Source organism: Nilaparvata lugens, chromosome 6 (genome assembly GCF_014356525.2).
Source record: "Nilaparvata lugens isolate BPH chromosome 6, ASM1435652v1, whole genome shotgun sequence".
NCBI classification, from domain to species: Eukaryota; Metazoa; Arthropoda; class Insecta; order Hemiptera; family Delphacidae; genus Nilaparvata; species Nilaparvata lugens.
The window spans coordinates 15,369,798-15,385,087 of NC_052509.1; the positions used below are offsets into that span (position 1 = coordinate 15,369,798).

The 15,290-nt window shown below is 35.6% G+C and overlaps 2 protein-coding genes across 2 annotated transcripts in view; both read right to left on the minus strand.

The window, feature by feature from the left end:
- Positions 1-5,552, minus strand: part of LOC111044152 (importin-4) — a 37,458-nt gene extending 31,906 nt beyond the window's left edge. Inside the window, exons 1-4 of the mRNA XM_039430215.1 lie at positions 5,359-5,552; positions 3,448-3,620; positions 2,008-2,182; positions 845-1,036 (exon numbers count right to left, since the gene is read on the minus strand). Coding sequence (XP_039286149.1) covers positions 845-1,036; positions 2,008-2,182; positions 3,448-3,620; positions 5,359-5,412 — 594 coding nt within the window. The 5' untranslated portion in view covers positions 5,413-5,552. The remainder of the gene's footprint in view (positions 1-844; positions 1,037-2,007; positions 2,183-3,447; positions 3,621-5,358) is intronic.
- Positions 5,553-12,752: 7,200 nt separating this feature from the next.
- Positions 12,753-14,550, minus strand: LOC120351813. Its single transcript, XM_039430230.1, has 3 exons — positions 14,317-14,550; positions 13,608-13,832; positions 12,753-13,018 (listed from the first exon to the last, which is right to left on the minus strand). Exons 1-3 carry the CDS (start codon positions 14,533-14,535, stop codon positions 12,953-12,955), a joined length of 510 nt encoding a protein of 169 aa, XP_039286164.1. The 5' UTR covers positions 14,536-14,550; the 3' UTR covers positions 12,753-12,952.
- Between the last annotated feature and the right edge of the window lie 740 nt (positions 14,551-15,290).

The window sequence follows — 15,290 nt, forward strand, 5'->3', positions numbered from 1 at the left end:
CATTCACGTGTGCGCGACTTTTCAATCTCTCTGTATAAATAATAATCGAAAGGGATTATAAACTTTTCACGGATGAAACGTGGTATATGATTTTATAACATTAGCCTAAACAGTGAAAAATCGTTTTGAAAAAGCATTGACAATAAAAGGGACCCAGGGATTTCATGCATTCATTCCTATCTCTGAGTCAAAGGTATTTGTAAAAAGCTCTTCAAATTATGTACAGGGTTGGGAAAAAGAGGTTACAACAACACCTGACAAACCAAAGTTGAAGGACATATCAGGCTATGTCACAGCTGTGTATGACAAAAACTGGTGGCTTGGTTACATTTTAGAAAAAAATGAAGAACTTGATGAAGTGAAAATAACTTTCCTACATCCATGTGGACCAGCAAAATCATTCTCCTATCCTAAACATGCGGATGTCTTGTGGGTATCAGTCGCGGATGTTCTTTACAAGGTGAATCCATCTACTCCAACTGGAAGAACATATAGTCTGATAGAAAATGACGCTATAAATGATAGAAAATGGTGCTGTCCTGCAGAAGCCAGCATAACTATATTTTTTGTCCATCTATGTTTAACTAATTACTAAATAACGAATTAATTAACTAATTCTTGGAAACTACTATTTACAGGAAGGTTCATTCACGTGTGCGTGACTTTTCAATCTCTCTGTATAAATAATAATCGAAAGGGGTTATAAACTTTTCACGGATGAAACGTGGTATATGATTTTATAACATTAGCCTAAACAGTGAAAAATGTTCACAAGAAATACTGAAGAAGCGCTGCTTCCTTGTTGCAGTTCCATATGACTAATAAGAAAAGAAAGAATTGTTACTTGATCATGTTGTACAGGAGGAGCGAAGTGGGCCAGGCAGACCAGAGTTAGATGGGCGAGCGGGCTTGCCGAGATGTCTGGCATGCGCAGAGTCTGCACTAGCATTTGGCTGAAGTACAAGGCAACCGGGTATTGCTCCATGAACACATCAGGCACCACTTCCGCTAGAATGCTCAAGGCAAACAGGCCGAGCTAAACAAAAAACAAAACATCAATTATTATTATTCACTAATTAATTTTCGAAGGGATCCTTGATCATTTTCTGATTGGTACCCTTTTGAAGGATACTTGTTATTACAGTAAAATAATAATTCGATATTTTTAATACTATTATTATTATTATTATGAATAACAAGGCGAACAGGCGATCTGTGAAACAAAATAACAAACAAAACAAAAGATTTTCATTTTCCATAAATTAAACTATGGTTATATATTTTGAAAAACTACTTTGATATTTATATTTGGATGATAATATTATACAAAATGAAAGTGAGAAAAAATTGCACATATTTGACTGATGAGTTGAATGAGTAGATTAGCAATGGGACATTAAATGAGAAACAATATAGGACTGATTACAATGTAGAACAATTGAAATCTTTTATAGAGTATGCAGTTCAATTCAATTTATTGTAGTTTCTAGAGTTGAACTTTTATCTAGAACTGAAAAAGTGATACATAAACTTGTAAAAATTTTGATATCAGACTGTTGACAATGAATCCCAGATGCGATTCGAAAGCATGCTCGTCAGTGATTAAATATTTCATATTTTTTCACAATTCATAATTATAGTCTGCAAGTCGTCATTCTAGTGTCAAAACTTGATGAAACATTAATAGCAGGTTCGTAATGGATAAAGAAATTCAAGAATAACATTTAAATTTAAATGCTTTTCCAATTAAGTCACTAAAAAGTGAAATAAACTTAGAAATGTACTATGATCGAAATAATATTCAATTTTGAATGCATTAGTTAAGCTGTTTTCAAAATTTTACTGATTAATGAATGCAATAATTCAGCTCTTGAGAGCTGAAAAAAGAGATTGAGTTTTATTCTATTTTGATCGATCTACATAATTCAGTTTCTAATCCAACTTAATTTTAATTTGTAGTTGATATCAACTATACACTTATCAATTTAATGACGAGGAAAATCTTACCAATTTTTCCTCCATTACACTGCTATTGACCCACATTTTCAAGCACTCCATCATCTCTGGCCAACCCAATTTACCGGACTCTAGTTTCATTATTGTTCCAATCAGTTGAACGATCGCGTTCTTCACCACTTTCTCCTGCTCCTTGACATACACTTGTATCAAACCTTCTTTGATGCTGGAAAATACAAAATTATTAATTGTGAATAGTTAGGTTTAACATTTGAGTTTATGATGGAGTGGGTAAGCAATAAATGTGATAAATTTCAATAGATGAACAATACTGAAAGTTGCTTTAATATACCGTGAACACAATGTGTAAAATCTTATCTGTATCTTCAACAGAGAAAATATGTAAATATATCATATAGTTTTTAGAAACTTTGATAAAGATCATATCAGTTTGTATTACTTTAAAATTGTTATTCTTTTAAATGAATCACTCTTTCATTATGACATGAGATGTAAAAAAAAAACCTTGAGCTTAAGAAAAAGACCAGCATTTCACAAAACCTTCTGTAGCAGACTTGGAAAAAAATCACCAACCCAATCAGTGGCATATTTCTTTAATCTGATGATGGTGAATATGAACTGTAGCTATTTATTGCTTGAACAAATCCTTTTAGAACAGAATGTAGGGGCATTTACATTTAATACCTCCTTTGATAACTTCTACTTCATCCATTACCCACAATCGTGGGATTGATGGAATCATAAAATTCAATTTCAATACACGTAATTACACACACACACACACACACAATTAATCATAGTTTGATATAAACTACTCTTGTATTTAAAAAAAAACACATTTTTATCTGATTCATTTTGATCTGAACTATTCAGATGGCGTGTGATCGGTGAAGGCGTCTCCGGGGACATCGAACAGCTCACGGTGCCTGTTGTTGTGGTATTGAATGTCACTACCTTAGACCAGTTATAGAATAGACACGCTGGGAAGTCTAGCCTCTGAAGCCAACATCTACTGCCATATCTCCAAATCGTGACGTCATCATCGGATAGAAAACTTTCAGATTGTGTTTATTTCAGAAGGATGTAAATTATTATTCATTAAAATAGTAAACTCCAGCTGCGCTCCCGCTGAAATAGACACAATCTGCTATGGAAAACAATGTAAACAAACTCTACAGAAAAGTTTTCTATCTGATGCTGACGTCACGATTTGGAGATATGGCAGTAGATGTTGGCTTCATCGACTTTCAGTATGAATATACAATGGGCCGTGTCTATTCTATAACTGGTCTAAGGTCACTACGGACAGTCAGAGTATAATATATGCACTAAAGGCTGTCAGCAGTACTTGTACATAAATATTATTACATTGTCGAGCAAAGTCCATCAATTTACGAAAAATGACTACTCTCCGGTCATCAGAAAGATGCAGGAAAACATAGTACAAATAAGATTTTTTGGAAGACTCACCCAGCTTTTGCTTCAGCACTGAGTCTGGTCCAATGCTGTGATTTAGATAGCCTTTTTCGGAGAAGAACAGCTGCATATTGTCGAACTTGTGGATTGCTCGAAGATACAAGAACGTTACACAGTGAAGATATAACTCCGGGATCCTTGAAGGCCTCACGAAGTTCTTTTGTTCCCTTGAAAATAAAATATTCAAATTATTGTAGTAGAATATATTAAATTAATAATGTGTAGATTACTCATTCACGTACAATTATTGAAAGAATTGATAAACAAATTATCTAATACTATATTCTATAGTAGCCTATATAGTTGAGACTACATCAATATTATAAACGTTAACATACTTCAACAGAACTCATTTATAAGTTTAAAACTTGCTACTAAGGGTATGACTACATTGGATGCTCGTAGGGGTTCAAGTCACAAGTAGACGAATTTTAGTTATAATTTAAGTAATGACACCATTCTGGAGTTGTCTGCAGTCATGCGCATCAGTTGCTCTGCTATTATTCTGTACTAATAGGTAACCCGCGCTCCGCAAGCACCTAATTAGAAGCTTGACAAACTGAATACTTGACCTAATGAAATCTTGAAGTCAGTACAGTAGTTCAGACGTGATGATACAACATTCGTGAATTTCCTATCCCCTACGTGTATAAGCCAATTCTTTCCTTCATTATATTATAGATTATCGATGTGTACAGGCAACCAAACGGTGACATTCATGTTTTTTCTTTACTTGGAGGATTGTCTCGTTTAACTGAACTCTCTACAGTGCTTACATATCATCATGGGAGGTAACTTTAATATCCACTTAGAGGAAAATAGCCCAGCAGTCAATTCTCTGGTACATTGAAGAGTTTTGATCTATTAATTGGAAACTGGAGACCTACAAGGGAACCTATCATTGCCACTAGCTTGAGCTCTTGGAACTAGTGTTAAAGTAGTTGAGCCTGTGATTGCTGGCCATCAGGCCTTAATTATGAAGGTTGTCAACTTGTCCAGGGGAGATGTAATTGAGCCAACGTGGGCTGGTATCAACCCTGAGTCTCCCACTCTTTACCTCTGCTTTTCAAAGGATTGACTGGGAATACCTGAGCACACCTCCGAATCCAAATGTAGCTCTCAGTGAGTTTTCGGTGTCTTAACTCACTGTTTTTCCCCTCCACCTGAGAGGTCATCAGGTGTCTTGACAATATTACCATGAAAATCAGACTTTAGAATTATTTATAATGAATCAGCTGCCCAGTGGATTATTGACGCATGCAATTAATGTTTCAATGTAAAAAACTTGGTAAAATATTAGCTGTGGTGTGGACTATTCATTGCATACAATGACGCATGTAATTAATAACTGAAAGTAAACATTGTATCTTCTCTCGACCTTTCTCTGCTTTCAACTTAAGCTAACCTGTTGCCAGTACTTCTTGAAGGAGACTAGCTTTTGATGTTAGAATTTATTGATACACCAACTCAAACAGCCATTAGCCGTTTTTACACCGATATCTCGCCGACACGACATACAGACAGGATTTACTCTCATGGACAATAAAAATGAGGCTGTGGTTTATAACTGTGCGAGGCCTACTGTTCACAGAACGACTAGTATTTCAAACCCACACGGTATGATCAAAACAATATTTCTAAAGATGAAGGTAAATCAAAAACTTGTTCAGTATTGTAGCCTACCTACAGTTAATAATCATAACCTCAAAATTATTTAACAACTTGTTGCTGACAAGAAATTTTAAATATATTTTTAAATTCATCGTTATACTAGTAAAAATTTAATAGAGTGGTCAATAATTAAAAGTATTTATTATAATAAATCAAGCAATTCAAAATGTCAAGCCATGTGCTAGCCGGAAGACTGTAATGAGTAATAGTAAGTTAGTAAGATTGAAACGTTACCTCTTGAATGCTATTGTTATCAGCAACAAGCAATTTTTCGAGGATACTCTCCATTTTTCAATGAATCATATGAGTCAAAATAATGAAAAATTATTTTAATCTTGAAAATTTAATAACCAACTAATTATTTGCCATAATATTATCACAGAATATCTGAACCTGAAACGGATTCACCTGTAGTACAGCTGATTGCTGAGTGGCTGAGCCACTGAATTTGGCAAATGAGCATACCGAGAAGACCACTGGTTGGCGATGATTTTGGGAAGACAACTAGGGGCCATCTCGTGGTGCGCTAAACAAATAACAAAGCCCTTTTGATTTTTTTTTGTAATATTTCAAACATTTTATGGATGACAGTATGAGATTTATTGTGGAACTTTATTATTAATTGATATCACCAATCGAATAAATAATTGGGTTGATACTTGAGAGATTTTCTTTACGCATTTTATCTGAACACACCTCTTTTCAAAAAGTCGATTCTAGGTCGTGAAGAGTGACCAAAAGATGGTCTTTTTGAAAACCTTATCTATTATTAATAAAGAGATAACCTTATCTATTATTAATGAAGATAAGGATGAGGTGGACCCCCTGTTTATGTCAGTTGATAGAGCTGATAAATAACTATACAGAGTATGAATTTGAAAAAATCGGTCAAGTCATTTTTGAGAAAATCGTGTTAGAAATTTAACAACATCCATTTTTCTCAAGAATATTACGGAGCTTCTGCAATTTTCCCATAAATGAGAGTTATGTCAGTTGATAGGGTTTACAAATAGCTATCCAGGGTATAAATTTGAAGAGAATCTTTAGAGCCGTTTTCGAAAAACCCGTGAAAAACATGTTTTTTTAGTCTTTTTCCGCCATTTTGAATTGAATTTTATTAATTTTTTTATTGTCGGATCCTCATGGTATAAGGACCTTAAGTTTAAAATTCAAGACAATCGGTTAATTAGGAATGGAGTTATCGTGTTACCAGATCATTTTTCAACATTTTAGTAGTTCCTTGAAGTACATTTTTCAAACAACTGATTCATCTACCACCCACTTGAGCGATTTCTACTTTTCAGAAAGCATTGTGTTCAGACATTACGTGCTCAGAATCAGTCTTTTGACGTCAGTAAAATATTGTAATCCTGATTTATACATCGGCTGTATCATCCAGAATGAGAACAGCTCGCATGCATCCTTCATTATGTTGAGCTTGATTGCTCCCGTCAAATACAAAGAAAGACATAAAAAGGGGGTGTGCTTGCAATTTATATTGTAGTTCTGTTTTTTTTTTAAATATATCATTTTGGATACATGAGAGAAGTCCAGAACAAAATTCTTCATGCAAAATTTCCTTGTGCTATATTCAGAATAGCCCAAAAACCTCGTATTTTCGGTTCATTTTCCAGCTACGTATTTCCGCCAAATCCAGTGATCGGACAGAAAGATTTGCTCTCGCCTTTTCTAAGATTATGAAATTCTCTATAGATCAAATATTCTCGCTGCGACAGATTCTAGAGAAGGCTCATGAATATAAAATAGGAACCTCCCACCTCTTCTTGGATTTCACCGCGGCCTATGACAGTATCCTGAGAGTAAGGCTATTCGAAGCCATGGATGAATTTCAATTCCCAAGGAAGCTCATCAACCTTACAAAAGCATCCTTGTCTAAAGTTGTATGCCGGGTGAAGATACAAAACCATCTGTCGGAGCCTTTTGAGATGGAGGCAGGGCTGAGACAAGGAGATGCTCTTTCATGTTTGTTATTTAATATAGCTTTAGAAAAAGTCATTCGTGAGTCAAAAGTCAACACTGAAGGGAATTTTTTTTATAAATCAACCCAAATTCTCGCGTACGCAGACGACATTTGATATCATTGGAAGATCGGTGAATGATATGAAGGAGGCCTTTAAAAATATTAAAAATGCAGCATTGCAAATGGGCCTTCACATAAATGAAAACAAAACAAAGGTCATGATCACATCAACGAACCACAACATCGGGGTGAGGCTTCAGATGAATGATAACTGCTTTGAGGTTAAAGATGATTTTGTATACCTGGGCTCCCTCGTCGATGGTAAAAATGAAACAACAAAGGAGGTGGAAAGGAGAATTCTCCTGTCCAGCAGATGCTTCTATGGTCTCTCCAAGTATATAAAAAACAAAGTGCTGAGCAGAGCCACAAAGTTTAAAATATATCGCTCGCTAATCCTGCCAGTACTCATGTATGGCAGTGAAACATGGACACTGTAAAAAAAGACGAGAGCCAACTCAAAGTTTTTGAGAGGAGGGTACTGCGAAGCATCTGTGGTGGAATAAAAGTGGATGAGACCTGGCGGAGGAGGAAGAATGAGGAACTCTACAAGTATATCGTGAACCTGATGTGGTCAAAATGATCAAAATTGGTAGACTGCGATGGGCTGGCCACCTTATTCGGGCAGATGAGACATACCCACCAAGGAGACTCATGCTGTACAGGATGGAAGGGAGGCGAAGACCAGGAAGGCCGAGACTGCGCTGGATGGACGGTGTTGACAAGGACGCACAAGTGATTGGAGCCAGAGGTTGGAAAGCGAGGGCGGAAGACAGAGACGAATGGAGGCGAATACTGGAGGAGGCCAAGACCTGTAGCGGGTTGTAGCGCCACTGATGATGATGAAATTCTCTATAAAATGAGATCATTCGGAACTCTCTATCTCCAATGAGTAATGTTTTTTAAAAAATGAGTGAAATTTCAATAATAAAAAAACAATTTTGATATTTAGTATTTAATCAACAATATATCCCGATTGTTACAATCTAGATGTAAAATTCAAAATCCTTCTGGGCGTAATTTTGTGCCCTATAATCTGAGATCAGGTAGAGCGCTCTATCTCATATAGATTTCCTGGTACACCTGACAACAATGCTCCTTGTATTGTGAAAAACTCCTAATTTTTAGCTTCAATCATCATCACCATCTATATTGTCCTCACAGTGATACTTTGCACAATGATATATAAGTTCATGTTCTATGAGAATCACCCGTTAGATGCATTTCATTTCAGTATTTCCTAGTGGAAGAGGCGCGCTTAAGGACACCTCAAGGATAAAAATGATTAATTATTGTTTTAAAGAACTGGACTAAAATAACAATAATAATAATAAATTTTGACTTTATTTCTGCGTGAAAAATGCAATAACTCTTATAATAACTTGAAAAATAAACAATAATTATGGAAAAGTTCCGCAATATCAATTCTCATCCAACCAATCTTATCCTAATAAAGAATATTACAACTTCAATCTAGTTGGTTAATATAAAAAATTTCGAGGACTAATATTGATAAGTCAACACAGTTCAGTTAACTAGAAACAAGTTCATGAGATTATGTTCTATGAGAATCACCTGTTAGATGCACTTCGTTTCAGTATTTCCTAGTGAAGAGGCGCTCTTAAGGACGCCTCCACTGCCATCCACTGAAATTAGGAAAAAGCAGAAGGCCCTAGACAGAATCCTGTGGGGTACTCAACAGTCATGACAATCTCTAATCTGTGAATGCATGCCATTGGCCAGCACTGCCTGTCTTCTCATAATGAGAAGTATTAGGTTTTGAATAGGTAAACCGAGAAAAAGCAGAAAAACATCTATTTCGGGCATCTTCAGCAAAATTTTGAAGCCACGAGCTCGTGACACAGAATTTCTAAAACAGAAAATATTTGTACCAAATTTAACATTTGCTTTTGATAAAGCTAAGAAAGCGCTGGAGAACCGCCAATCTTTGGCGTAATTTTGAAGACTTCTAAAGACTATTTCTAGATCGTAGCTAAACTTCTGTACCAAATTTGAATATTTTCTGTCAATTAGTTCTTGAAGAAGCTAATAAAACCGCTGATCTTGGGCGTTACGGTACTTCCCGTACGGAAATTCCTCCAATGCATTTTTAGACCTAAGCTGAGCCTTTGAACCAAATTTGGCATTTTATGTCAATAATTTAGTTCTTGAAGAAGCTGAGAGAACGCAGAAAAACGCTGATTTAGGAAGTATGTTTGGCTTCATTTCCAAGCACTCTTAATAATTTATTTATTTATTTAAGATTTCCAACGGTACACACCAATTACAACAATCAAGTATACATATAACATAATGAAGCTAAATTTTAAAGCAAAGCAATGAAGGTAAAGCATTCAAAGTAGCCTATAGCCAAATAAAAGAGAAAAATAAATTAGGCAAACCTCAGCATTAGATCACTAACAAGTAATCACAAAGGGTATAACAAAATACATGCATAAAAAAACAAAAGGAGAAAGGATGATAAGACGAAAGATATATAAATATCAGCTAACAACAAAGAAGGAGCTAGAGTCCCCACCGCATGGCTGCCCTCCTGAAAGCTACCACGGACACATCAAAGAAATCAATTCCTGCCGCAGCAGCCTCACAACCAGATCGCAGCACCCTTGACAAACCACTATTGTATGCGTAAGCTGTTGTATGAAGACGTCGTCTGAAGATCGTCCTGGAGCGGGTCCCTCTTGGAGCACAGATATCAATGCCAGCCAACAATTCCGGGCAGTCCAATGCTCCATTCACCAATTGTAAAGAAGCATCAAGTCGAAGAGTCTCCTCCTAGAAGCCAAGGGTAAAAGGCCAAAATGTCTCTCAATTTCCTCCACAGGCACATCAAAGTATGCAAACCCCATCCTGCAGCCAAGCATTCTCACAAAACGTCTCTGGACCTTCTGTAGCATATCAATCTGGTATTGGTGGTATGGGGACCATATGACAGAAGCATACTCCATAACAGGAAGGACCAGTGCCCTGAACAGAACCAGGAGACTATGAGGAGATCTGAAATCTCTAGAGGACCTGAAAATGAATCCTAGCAGTGACCTAGCCTTGGCTGTTATCCCACACACATGCTCCAAAGGACTAAGGGAGGGACTCATGGTAACCCCAAGGTCATTGAATTTAAACACTCTTATCAGAGGAGCACCCTGCAGGACATATTGAATATCAAGGATATTGGACCCACGTCTGAAAGACATCATCACACACTTAGCAGTGTTCAGTGCCATGCCATTATCCAAACACCATTTATCAATGTTCAAGAGTGAAGACTGCAGTGCATTGCGCCCTGTACCATGCGACACCACATCAAAAAGTTTCACATCATCAGCATACATTAAGAAATTGGAAGAGATGACACTACCATATCATTCATAAATAAGTTGAAAAGGAGGGGACCCAGATAAGACCCCTGTGGAACCCCAGATAAGGCCCTGAATGGTGATGACTCATGACCCTCATACCTAACAATAAGAGTTCTATCCCTCAGGTAGCTATCCAACCACATTAGCAATGATCCATGGACTCCATAACCCTTCAACTTGGCAATCATAAGAGTGTGATTAACTCTATCAAAGGCCTTTGAGAGATCCAAGAACAAGCAATCCACCTGACAAGCATTCACAAAGGCTCCCATCACAAAATCCTGAAACTCCAGAAGATTAGTAGCTGTAGATCTAGACCTCAGAAACCCATGCTGCTCCATAGATATACCCTTACGCAGGCAGAAATAAAGATGGTCCTTAACTTTGCCCTCAAATACCATGGCTATCACAGACTGGATTGTAATAGGTCTATAATTTCTGGCATTACAATGGTCACCTGACTTGAACACAGGCACCAGGAAACCACTCTTGAGAACCTCAGGGAAGATACCTACTGTTAGCAGAGCAGCAAAGAACACAGCCAGGTGACCAGCCAGGACAGGAGCACAGAAACGGAGTACCAGAGAAGGAATACCATCAGGTCCTACCCCCCTATTAACATCTAAAGTCTCCAGCCCCGTTGAACATCAGAAGCAGCAATGCAGCATGGCGGAACCACCTGATTCAGCCAAAATCAAAAGCAAAAATCACTACAGGAACTACACTCTGAGCAAAAGTGGATGAAAGGCATTCAGCAAAGAGTTCACACTTACCAGCAGCTGTAGAAGCACACTTGTCATCCAGTTCTACAATAGTGGATTTTTTAGAGACCTTCTTTAGCCCATTGACATGGGACCATAAAGATTTTATATTAGTGTGGACAGAATCCTCCACACCCATTATATAGGCATCATAACATCTTCTAGTCAAGTCCTTACATCTGTCCCTCAAGCAGCAGAAAGCTTCATAGAGGTGGATACTGCCATTGGCCTTGTAATTCCTGTGTGCAATCTTTTTAGCCACAATCAGTCTCTTTAGATCATTAGAGAACCATTTAGGGAAGTTAGAGACATAAACCCTTCTCACTGGAGTAAACCTCATGATAGAAGATCTCAAATCACTGCAGAATTCACTGAACTTCTGCTCAACCACCATACCTTCCATGCAGCTTAAAAGCGGATATTCCCTACCCTGAAGAACCTGGAATATAGAGACCAAATCACTTTTCCGGAAGTCAGGAATGTGTTTAACATATCTTGGTTGAGACCCACCACTCAAGCAAAAACCTATATGAAGGGCAGGGTGATGCCTATCCTCAGGAACCAGTACTTCCAATGGCTTACCCACCAACAAGTCAGGAATAGAAGAAAAAACCAGGTCCAGAAGTACTCCCCTAGAATTCAACTCGTTGTTTGCCTGCTGGAGGTTGTGTGCAAGAGCCAAATCAGCAATAGATCTAGAAGTAGCAGCATGAAACAAGTCAATCTGGACCAATCAACATTTGGCAGATTAAAATCACCAATCAGTAATACATAATCTGGGCTTCCAGCTTGCATATGGCACAATCAATGGATGGCATAAATCATCATAAACCTTAGGGCTGGTTAGGAGGAATATAGGCACAACAAGCAAAACTTACAAACTAACAGGGAACATAAAATAAACAGGCATTCACTTTTACAAGACAATACAACAATAGGGTAACTAGAAATACTATTATGTACAGCCACAAGGACTCCACACCACTTAATTTAGCACTGGTAAGTCTGATCTGTCACATCTATACATGCTGAATAACTTCAGAGCTAAGGTCGAAATCCGTTTGTTGATTTAGATCCACTGTTACTCGAATCTCTGAAAATCAGTTACTCGTATAAAATATTGGGGGTTCGGACATTTTTTCATTTAAAATACTAAGAGGGGGCGCGTACTTATAGGGCATTGCTTTTACCAAGAGTTTGATTTTTTAATATGAACCATAGAAAAAGGATAGTACCAATGTTTTCTCAATGGTAGTAAAAATTACTGACAGCATTTAGCCTCTAAAATATTGTAAAAGAAATAGTGTAAACAATTCCATGTAGAATAATAGCAATAGAATAAACGTACAATTAAATTAACAAAACGTTGGTCTTCATATTATGAGATATACTAGGTATTTGCCTTTTTACGATGTGGAAGGAAATCTTGAAAGAATAAGTGCAGTATGATAAAAAATAAATTAGTTTATTAGGTTTTATTAAAAAAAGAGTAAGTTAGCGTACAATTTTAAAGATAAAATAAATATCGATAGGGTAATAATACATATATAATGTTTGGAAAGGTATTATTATTATTATTTTCAAAATTATACATTCAAAGCTAATACTTATAAAAATCAATTTCGCAATGGAATCAAGATTGAATCTTCTCACCATCGGTTACGATCTTGTAACTCGATCTGCAAGCTTGTTACTACCTTTTGATTTTCCAAATTCTGAAAAAAGATTGGAGAAAATAATTCTGAATTCCTAAACAATAAATCTAATGACAAACATTATTAGAATTATATTTATAATAGTGAATAATTATTTGTAATCAAACTAAAATACAAATTCATCAATGCTTAATGAAACAAACGTCTTAAATATTATTAAATAAATAAAAGGTTTCTAAATACAGGTAACCGAAACAAGAACAGTGTAATATAAAAACAGAATAAAAGTATGGTGTATCAGAATTAAATTCTATATTTTTTGTTGATTATGACTATTTTCTCCAGATTGAAGAAATTTATTTATACAGTTTGAGTTGTGTACATAATACACAAACTCAAAAGAAATATGATCATGATTGCTAATGAAATAGGATTTTAATAAACTGGTTTGATCTCCAGGATAGTTGGGTTTTGATAATGCATTTATATTTATATGCTCATCAATAATAAATTGTGAAATCTACGAGGAATTCTTGTCAAACTGAGCTTCTCACACCTGAGGGTTATAAATTAATAAGGTTTTACTAATTAATATAAACATACACATTTATTACTTCAATTAGATGATATTTGATAGGATAAATAATACCTTTTCAATTCTGGAACAAGAAGATCGAAGAGTTTTGATGTTTTGGGAAATTCGTACACCATTTTGTTTGTTCGATAGTTCGATAGCAGCCTTTTCCGGCGATGTGTTATTCAGATTGCTTTCTAGATTACTTTGAAATCCAATTTCCCATTTATCGATAGAATCCAGTAGATTTTGTTGCATTTGCAGAAGCGATGGAACATTGTATTCAAGTGCACTTTGTTCCTGAAACATTTCCACAATGTAGTTACAGACTTGAGAACTTGAGGTTATTGAAGTAAAAGGCAACAATTGCCACCTTTATATTTAATCGGAGTTCTTCGAACTATTCATTCAAGAGTTGATGCTTCTAAGTTTTCTTAGTAATTTCATTTAAAACATATTGGATACTTCAATTGAAGTTATTCTATCATGAATTTGGTTATTGTATGTTACAATAATTATTATACTGTGTAATCGTATCAACAGTTCTGGATCTAATATATTTTTTATAGTTTTTATAAACAAATAATTTATTGAATAAAACTGGAATGGAATTTATTATACTTTTCAAGTATACGGTCGAACATAAATTAATGTCTTCTTTTGAATTTATTTCAATTCTCAAGAAAATATTGAATAAAAATAATTTAAGAAATTAACACAACATTATATCAGCATTTTGGTCGATTATTTTCTGGGTTTGGAAAGTAGGCCAGTGAAAACTTACATCTTCAGTACTTGATAGTTCCAGGTCCTTGTAATGTTCAAGTTTCAATTTGGTATTTTGTATATGACAATCAAGGGTGGCGGAGTTACAATGGTTGGGTTGTTGCTCCTGACCAGTTTCTCTGGGAAAGAAACTTAGAAATTCCTGGAATGGAAACTCAAACTTTGTAATATCCTGGATAGATAATGAATAATGGTATATGAGATTCGCCTGAGCCATACTTACATATCCATTGTTTACTTCATAAAAAGTGTGATACAAGAGAAAAAATATTTATATGGACAAACTTATTTTGAGATTTGCAACGTTGAGAACAGAAGGCTCAATAACCTCATTTTAAAACTTAAAGACTTCTTTCCATGCAATAGTGCAGATTCCTTTCCTATAGAGCCTCCTAGTTTTTAGAGATTTATTCAAGCTATGTACACTTTTAATAACAATTGTAGAATAATTTTTACCGTCATAATAATTATTATTTCACCATGGAAAACATTATTGTATTATATGCAATATTATTGCATATATTATTATTGATATTATCAAACAGTCTGTTTTCTTTTGAATTATTATTTTCTTTATTTACTGTAAATAAACTTATTCTTACATTTGTGAAATGGTGGGTCAAATTAATCAAACCGGGCATCGCAACTTGAAGTAGTTTTAAGCAAATGCTAGGATTGCGTTGAATAAGCGGCTAGCACTAACTAGGCCTAGGTGAAATAGGAATTTTCTGGATGACCTTGCATTGCTTGAGAACGAATTGAATAAAAACAAACTTCTAATTTCATTCTATTTAGGTATTGCTAAAGAGATTCTCTGATATGTCGTGGGGCTATCATGTGTGTACAGCTCATGTGGACAAAAAAGTTGAGTTCCTGTTTGAGGAGTTTTATTTCTAAACAAACTACAAATTCTTACTTACACCAGAAGTGGATTTTTAAAGAACATGTTCACTTTCACGATATCATTTTCCA